The sequence below is a fragment of the Limulus polyphemus genome, unplaced genomic scaffold (genome assembly GCF_000517525.1).
Source record: "Limulus polyphemus unplaced genomic scaffold, Limulus_polyphemus-2.1.2 Scaffold210, whole genome shotgun sequence".
In the NCBI taxonomy this organism is placed as follows: Eukaryota; Metazoa; Arthropoda; class Merostomata; order Xiphosura; family Limulidae; genus Limulus; species Limulus polyphemus.
The window spans coordinates 565272-574191 of record NW_013665820.1 but is presented as its reverse complement, the minus strand read 5'-3'; the positions used below and the strand labels follow the sequence as shown (position 1 = coordinate 574191).

General features: G+C 33.4%; 1 protein-coding gene across 1 annotated transcript in view; it reads right to left on the bottom strand.

Moving 5' to 3' along the window:
* Positions 1 to 8920, bottom strand: part of LOC106478421 (glucose-6-phosphate 1-dehydrogenase-like) — a 39965-nt gene that overhangs the window by 8896 nt on the left and 22149 nt on the right. Inside the window, exons 3-5 of the mRNA XM_013938963.2 lie at positions 7430 to 7538; positions 2507 to 2724; positions 1677 to 1835 (exon numbers count right to left, since the gene is read on the bottom strand). Of these exons, the coding sequence (XP_013794417.1) occupies positions 1677 to 1835; positions 2507 to 2724; positions 7430 to 7538 (486 nt within the window). The remainder of the gene's footprint in view (positions 1 to 1676; positions 1836 to 2506; positions 2725 to 7429; positions 7539 to 8920) is intronic.

The following is an 8920-nucleotide window of genomic DNA, read 5'->3' as shown; positions in this document are numbered from 1 at the left end:
GGTTCCATATCTGGAGAATATGGTGGGTGGGGGAGAACTTCTCAACCCAACTCCATAATCTTGTGTTGCGTCAAACATGCCATGTGTAGACGTGCATTGTTGTGTTGAAGAACATCTTTCCAACTGACGAGCAAAGGGTGTTTCTGATGAAGGTCTTGATTTAAACGTTCCAGTTGCTGACTATAAATCTCTGCATTTACAGTTGACTGTGGATTGAGGAGTTCGAAATGAATTACTCCTTTGATACCGACCAAATACAAAGCATCATTTTCTGCGGATGGAGTCCAGGTTTTGGGGTCAGAAGTGGTGTTTGTCTAGAACTGAGCCATTGTTTTTAGCATTTAATAATCGCATACAGAATCCATTTTTCATCACCGGTGAAAATTCTGTCCAAAAATGGTTCATGCACCGGTAGAGACGAAGCAACGTTCACACGTTGGAAACGATGATCATCGGAGAGTTCAAGAGGCACCCAAACACCTTCTTTACCTTGTTTACGTATTGTTTCATGAGATACATGCAATTTCAGGGCTATTTTACAAGTGTGTTTCCTTGGGTTAGACTCAACAAGCGTCTTTAGAGCATTAATATCAATTAATATCTGGATCACTTTGAAGTAATTTTTATAATGGGGAGATAGGGCATTTTCGTGGTTTGGGGTAAATAACTCTATAACGTGTGATCAGATTTGTACCAAATTTCGTGGGCACGTTAAGGTTGAGACCCCTCATCACACTACAAAAAATGATCTGGATCTCAGAAGGATTTTCAGTTTCAAAGGTGAAATCTAAGGTTATCCTGTGTGACTTATCCAATATAAGTGTATGCAATCTCGGAAAGCAGTGATGGGGTAAGGGCATGCAATCTCTCCGATTGCTCTTTTTTGACCTTATATTGAATGTCTAGCAGCATCACTGTATTTAACTTTAGAAATATCTAGAGCAGTTTTTCTCAAGTGGTGGGTTGCAACCCCCCTGGGGTCACAAGCAGGTTTCCAGAGGGGTCACAAGGTATCTGCACTGAGTCAACATTTTTCTTTAGTCCTCAAGGGATCTGAGAGGTGTACACCTTTGTTATGAACTATGATGAAATTCACCAAGAAACATCAATAATTTTTTCATCCTTGTAGAAATAAAGGGGGGGGGGTCATGATAACCAAAGCCCAGATGTGCTTGTCCTCTGGCAAAACTGGCTGAGAAGCCCTGATTTAGAAGCTATTCATCCTCACTTTCTCTAAAGACAACTAGTGACTCGGGTAGTGCATATGTGCTGAGTAGGATGACATTATTGTTTTCCTGTGTATAATATCATACTCTCTCAATCTAGAACAGAATCTCTTCAGATTAAGAAAGTGAAATTTCAAACCTTTCTATCTAGAAACACTATCCATACACCAATGTAATCATTTGCTTGGATTATTTTTTATTTAACAGATTGCTTTTCACTTTGTTTTAACATTGTTTTCAGTCTCTTTTCTGTTCCAAACTCCATCAGAAATAAAGTATTCAGTTTAACTCCAGAGTACATTTCCTGACATTCCTGTAGCTAATGTGGTTGCCATCCTTGTCTCTAAGCTTATAAATTACCTGAGAATACCATATTCCCAAACCTTGATCTAAGTTATTTTTGTAATTCAATTATGCAGTATTACATGGTAAGACTAATTTGGAGCTTACCTTAGAGCCATAAGATTCTGTACCATTTCTTTGCCTAGATAATGGTCAATCCGATAAAGCTCTTCCTCTTTAAACATAGAACTAAGATGATTGGACAGTTCTGCTGAACTTTCAGCATCTCGTCCAAATGGTTTTTCAATAATAGTTCTTGTCCAACCCCTAATAAAAGGAAAGCATTTTAAAAATCATAAACTTGAACATTTTCTTCAACAGTTGTATCTTCCACAGGTTTTATCTAATTCCTAAGAAATAATTCAGCATCCTAAAGGATATCCAGAGATAAGTGGAAAAGAAACTCTATTCACATTAATCCTGAGTCCCTAAAGATTTTCATTAATTAGTGGTTATATAATAAATAAGTAGCTTGTCTACTCTAATATAATTTCATTACAGTTTGAACTTACAAGTACACATCAACTTTGTCCTAATGATGATTAGATTTATTCTTTATTTTTAGAAAGAGTTTGGAAACTATGATATTAACCCGTCTAGTTACTGTATGTTATTTTAGTTTCCCTAAAAATTGTTTGCATTTACCCTAAAAAAGTTACAATTCTAATAATACTGACAATCTGACTTTTGATTTGGGCACAGTTACAAGTTTCATTAGAATTCCTTTGAACTTCTATTCTAAAATGTGATATTACTGCTCACATACAATTTTATTACAACTCTGTTGCAAGAGTAAAATATAAATGTTGAATAATCAGTAACAAAAGAAATCCCTATCCTAAATAACAATATGATGTAGCATATGTGGAATGCAATATATTCACGGTAAGAATCTTCTTTGTTAGGTGAAAATGAAGTAATTTAAGTAGTAAACTTACTTTTTGGCCATGCAGTGAGCTTTGATGTTACTAGTTGATGACTGAAAAACATTTGGTGGTAATGCGAGGTAGAATAGCCTGTTGCAGTGATTGGCCAACTCAAATTTACTGATTTCCTCATTCAACTGTTGAAAATCTTCTGGCTTATCATATGAGCCACTAACATAATGATTCATTTTGAAAAAATTATTTACTTGCTCTTTTTCTTCATCTTTTACCTGAAACAAATGTGAGGGAAAATATTATTTCATATGCAGTGATATATACTCTGCATTTCCTCCAGACTTAAACAGAATAAGAACTGAAAGTTCTACAGTTTAACGATTTTTAAATTAACGTTTTTTGTCAAGGGAGCTCTTTTGCCGTCTAAGCATACATATACATATTTATATGTATATATATATATTGTTGTATGCTATATCTTTAATTTTGTAATTTGTTTGTTAGCTAGAGGGAGCTGTTGGTCATTGATAATGTAATGATCCAGAGACTTTGCAAAATATCTAGAACAAGGCTTAGTTATAAAATACGATTTGGCCCATCAATTAGAAGCTAGTGGTGAATAGTGAATGAGTATAAATAAAATTAAGAATACTGTAACATTGTTTTAGTGTTCTTCCAAGAAGATAGTAGAATGAATCAGTCTCTGTGTCTTAACTATCACAGTTACTTTGTGAAAGTTCTTTTGATTTTAAGTTAGTCCTAAATTGTTCGACAGGTTTAAATACCATTTGTAATGTAAGCTTACAACAAGTTAAAATAGTGTACAAGTATATTCAATATTGTAGATATGTTAACTTAGTGTACACGGGATTAGTTCCTGTATTGGAGAAGGCATGTTGACTATAATTTCGAAATTACTATACATATCTAAGCGATATGTGACAAGATTTTAGTCAAATGTACAAGTCTGTTGTATGCAAAAAGTAAGATGTGTTACAAAAGTACCTTGTATACTTAAAATATGTCTTTGAATTACCAATTTCATTCTATCTCAGACTCTGACAAGTCGAAGTGCAGGCTGATGTTCATGTGAATAATAAAAATATTTTTGCCCATTGTAAAGTTGACACACTGCATTTGCAATAACCTCTAGGACCTCCAAAATGCACATCTACTGTTTTTTTAAGTATCCCTGTATATTATATCTGGTATTTACTCTCCTCTACAATGAACTGTCACTAAATCAGCAATGTAAAGTCAGATAAATAGTTCATAATTCTGACATCAAATAAATAACACCATGTTGAATGGCATTCTGTAAAATCTTGCACTTTGATCCCCATCTGTACATATAGGGTTAAAACAGGAAAGAAACTAACTTGTGATTGATACTTTGAGTTATTTTCACCTAATAAACTGAAAGATCTCATCAGTGAAAGATTTACATTACAACATAGTTGTCAGAAGTGGGATATTATTTTGGTCAAAATAAAAGAGGACTTTGAACATATTTGATGACCACAAGGGCTCAGAGAGAGAGACCAGAAACCTGCTAGACATGATAAAATAATGGAAAGAAGAACAAACAGATAGAAACAAGGCACTTAAAGAAGAATGAGATAATATTAAAAGAAGACCAGAAAGAAAATGACAAAACTTAAAGGAAAGAGTTAAAAGAAAGAGATGTACTATTTAAAGAAGAATTAAAATCAAAAATAAATCTGATGCAGAAGGACATCACAAAAGTACAGAGGCTGTAATGACAAAATCGATGATGTAAAGAAAGACATCAATGAGATAGAAAAGAACATCAGTGATAAAATGAAATATGTGTGAAACAATTCTAACCCAAAACACCAACTTCTACCAGATGGGGAATAGAACTTACTTGGTCTGCACATATTACCACTACTGCTGTGCCATCTGTTACTGAAGAACCTTCCTGAACTATTCCAGGCATGACACTATCAAATCCATTTCCAAAATTTAGCTAGCCAATTGAGAAACCAATGGTTTATGATGGGAAAGTACCATGGTAGTCATATCAAGCTCAGTTTGAAATAATTTACAGAGTGAACAAGTGGAATAGCGAATAACAAGTTATTCACCTTGCTGTCTCTTTAAAGGGACAAGTTTTTACAACTTAATAACCTTTCGTTGGTAGTCACCTTATCCAACAGGTTTGTAGTGTCATACCAGAAAGAAGTATCCAAAGCAAAGTTTGGTAATATGGTTTGAAGGAAAGAGGAAACCTTAGCTGAACTTGCAGAAGATTTGAAAAGGCTTGGATTCGTTGGCACGTGATCAACTTATAATGCCATAACAGATGAGGTTATGTGGATGTGGCTGAAGCTAAGTATAGGTGTACATCCATAGAGGAAGCTCTGCAATTGGCAGTGGAACTAAAAACCATTAAAGTTGCAGATGAACTACTAAAGAAGGCATCACCTACAAGTTAGGAAAATATCAGATCCTTTGGTATTGAAACATCAACTCTCCCAAAAAAAATATTCTAGAAAAAGTGAAAGAATTGATTAGACAACTAGTTAAACAGAACAGAGGAAAATAGATGTCACAAGTGTAAGTTGAAGTAATATATTGCCAAAATGGCAAAGCCTGAATGGAATAAAAGCTCCTTTCAAACGATACTAAAAAGAGGTAACTGTTACAGATGTGGGAAACCTAGTCATTACAGCTATTAAAATTGATACTGTAAGGAACAAACAGCTGTTTTTTGAGCCAAAGAGAAAATACCCAGCAGATGTGCCTTTGGGCTTAATCAGATCAAAGGAACAACAAAGAACTAACCAGGCATAATAAAAAGACAATAACTGGTTAGATTTATGAGGTGAAATTCAACTGGAAATACTCCATCTATCCCAAACGAGAAAATAAGTTCAATATTTTAGGAAAATCATCTACAAGTTCCTAAGTTTATTGATGAAAAACCTTGCAGTATGCTGATTGACACTGGCTCTGCAGCTACAATTGTTCAACCCAATTTGTTAATGAAAGATGGGAAATTGGCTACAGTGACGAAGAAAGAAGAGGGATTGATATAAACAGCAGGTGGGCATAAAGTTTAAGCAAAAGGGAAGGCAGAAGTTTCTTTTGCCATAGAAAGCTTATCTACACATCATGATGTGTGGGTAATTGACATTAAAGAAGAGTGCTTATTGGGAATTGATTTCATGAGGAGACATGGATGTGAAGTTAGGCTAGCTTCAGATAGTTTCACAGAATATGACCATGAAATCCCTTGCACTACATTGCAATTACTACACCAGAGGTTAAACTTCCAGTGGGAATGAGAACTTTGGTCTTTGCACCACCAAAAAGTGAAACAGCCATACCAGGAATTATTAGCAATAAAACTTCATCTAGTGATTGCATCCTCAGAAGGTTGAGTTTCCACCAACATATTTTTCTCTGTAGTTACCCAGTCAGCCATTCTCTTACAGATACACTTCCAAAGTCGATTACCTGTAGTTTCGATTGTTTATGCTTCAGATTTTGTAGTTCACCTCTTTGATTTTTTTCAGTACAGTGTATCACCATTCCAAACACTTACTCAACTTTGGAGATTGTCCTCTCATGTGACAATAACCTCTCATGCTACCTAAATAAGATCTTGTTTTTTCACAAGCAGATTTAAGTCTTTCATTGGTGAAATCGTGTTAAACACCTTTATTCTTTACAACCACGTGAGCTCTTCCAACCACCAGTTTCAAGGTCATATCTATGTTCTTAAAGCTCCTGTTGAGGTTACTTTCAGAGGATCTTCAAGGTTAGATCTGCCAGTGACTTCACCCAACCATCTAATGAGGAAGAACTCCTTAAGTGACAGGAATACCAATAATAACAAGGGACAAGATGCCATCCCATCCATATATGATGTACCTCAATAGAAAAACCACGTAAGAGTTGGTGAATGGACAGTTTGGTGCAGTGTTTTCTTTATTATTAAAAAAGATAAAATATTGCTTGTTTAACTTCACAATACAGGAAGTTTCCAGTGTTGTAACCTATATTTTTTAATATAATTTGTTTATTAGCTAGAAAGAGCTGCGGGTAATTGATGATGCAATGATCTAGAGAGTTTGCCAAGTTATAAAATCCGAGTAGGCCAATCAATTAGAAACTAGTGGTAAATAATGAACGAGTACAGAGTTAAGAAGATTGAAGTGTTGTTTCAGAATTGTTTCAAGAAGATGATACAAATTAATCAGTCAGTATGTTACCTATCACGGTTACTTTGGGGAAGTAAGTTGATTAGATTCTACATTAGTCCTAGATTGTTTGAAAAGTTTAAACGTCATTTGTAACGTAGGCCTACAATACTTTAAGACAAGTGTTCAAGCTTGTAGAAACGTTAAAGGAGGAAATATACTAATTTGTGATTACTACATGGGCTGGACTTTGTTTGAAGTTGAGCACAAAGCTACACAATGGGCTATCTGTGCTCTGCCCACCACGGGTATCGAAACCCGGTTTCTAGCGGTGTAAGACCGCAGACATACCGCTGTGCCACTGGGAGGGCAAGCTGGACTTTAAGTTATTTTCACAAGATAATTTAAAAGAACCCGCTAACAAAAGAATCATTTTAAAACAATATTTTCAAATGAGAGAGTAAAATAATTTTTATAGCAATAAATTATTGCCGATACTTATATATATAAACAAACAGACTGACAACATAAGGAGCAGGGTGTTGCCTAGAAGTTAACGTTCTAGACGGTCAATTCAAGGGTCCACGGTTCGTATCCCGTTGCCGAAAAGTAGCATTTCTCACTTTAGGGCCAAGAGGACATTATATAACTGTAGGTCAAATCCTTATAATCGATTAGAATAGCCCAACAGTTGGCGGTATGTGCTGTTGACTAGCTAGCTTATCTCTACTTTTTCAGTTCACTGATACACAGAACAAACAAACAACAACATAAATGCTATGTAGAAGTTTTAGCATCAAAAAAAAAATACCTTTAAATATGGCTCAGCTTTATTCCTGATGTCGTCAACAGTTAGCTTGGAACGTGCATAACCAACAAAAATCGTTTTCTTGGGAATCAGACCGTCTCGATACAATGACCTTCATCAATAAAATATATTTTTGTTTTTATTCACAAGTTACAGGAAAGGAAGTACCACCTCTAAATGGTTAATTCTGAATCTTCACAAAAAAGGTTGAATATTTAAGTAAAAACAACTTTTAGGCCTAAAACGAATGCTAAATTTTAGCATGAATATATCCAGCTACTTTAAACTTACTAATTAGTTAATTACAACAAAACAAGCCACGAAACATGATAAATCAGAGTTGTTGTGACTCGAGTTATTAAGCTCTTCCATACTAAAAACCACATTTTAATAAAAAATGACCAACTTTGTTAATCTGGTGAAATTTATAATAAGACAAGTACTTGAATTAACAAATGCAAAACTCAAATATATCTCAAAATATATGTTAAACTTTGAATTTAAAAATATCCACGGTAAAGACTTAATTATAGATCTAATTAAATTTAGATTAAAACTGAATCGTATACCTATACTCCCTTCACTAAAGAAAATAGAGAAATCTTATATAGTAATTGATTTTAAACTTAAAGTTTATGATGATTTATATTTACCTTCCCTGATTCTTAAAAGTATTAAAGAATATATTTTTCCCATAGAATGGTTTCAACTGATAGTCAGTTTTAAATATATTAAACCTATAGGAACTCTTCACTTAAACTATAAAAAATCATTGAATAATTTAATTACATGAAGTTGACAACTTATCTTGTAACTGTAATAATTGTGTTTTTAAAGATATCTTTCATAATCATATAGTTACAGGAAATTTAGAAGTTGTCAAAGATAAAGTATTACAATCAATATTAAAGAAAGGTACTAAACATAAAATTTTAAAACGCACAGAAAATGTGAACTCTTAAAAGACTTAGAAAAAATATTGAAGATTATATTACTAAATAAGTAAACAATCCTATTATCCGTCATGTTTCTTTTTAAATGGAAGTTATATTTTATTAATTCCATAAAAAATCGATTAAGAACTTTAAAATTATCTCGATATAAATTAGATATTTCTTTCGATGTATTTAAAAATAAAATGAATTCGAAAACAATTCGTTATTCCCCGATTGATGAAGCTGGCTGTAAATTTGGTTTTGTGTGAAAAAATTTATATGCACACATTTTACACAATGAAATTAATACCACAAGTACTTTAACTAAAAGTACTTTAAAAAAATTATGTTATTACTAATTTAAAGAAGGCTATTAAAAAATGGAATACCCATACAGATTATTCTTGTATGCATTTACCATTTTTATATGCAATTCAAAAATTGCATAAAAATCCTGAGAAATTCAGATTTATTACTAATTCTTTAAATGCAGTCATTAAATCTGTTTCCATTGTACTTAACAATATTCTAGATGTCTTGTTTGAAAAAATAAAAATAC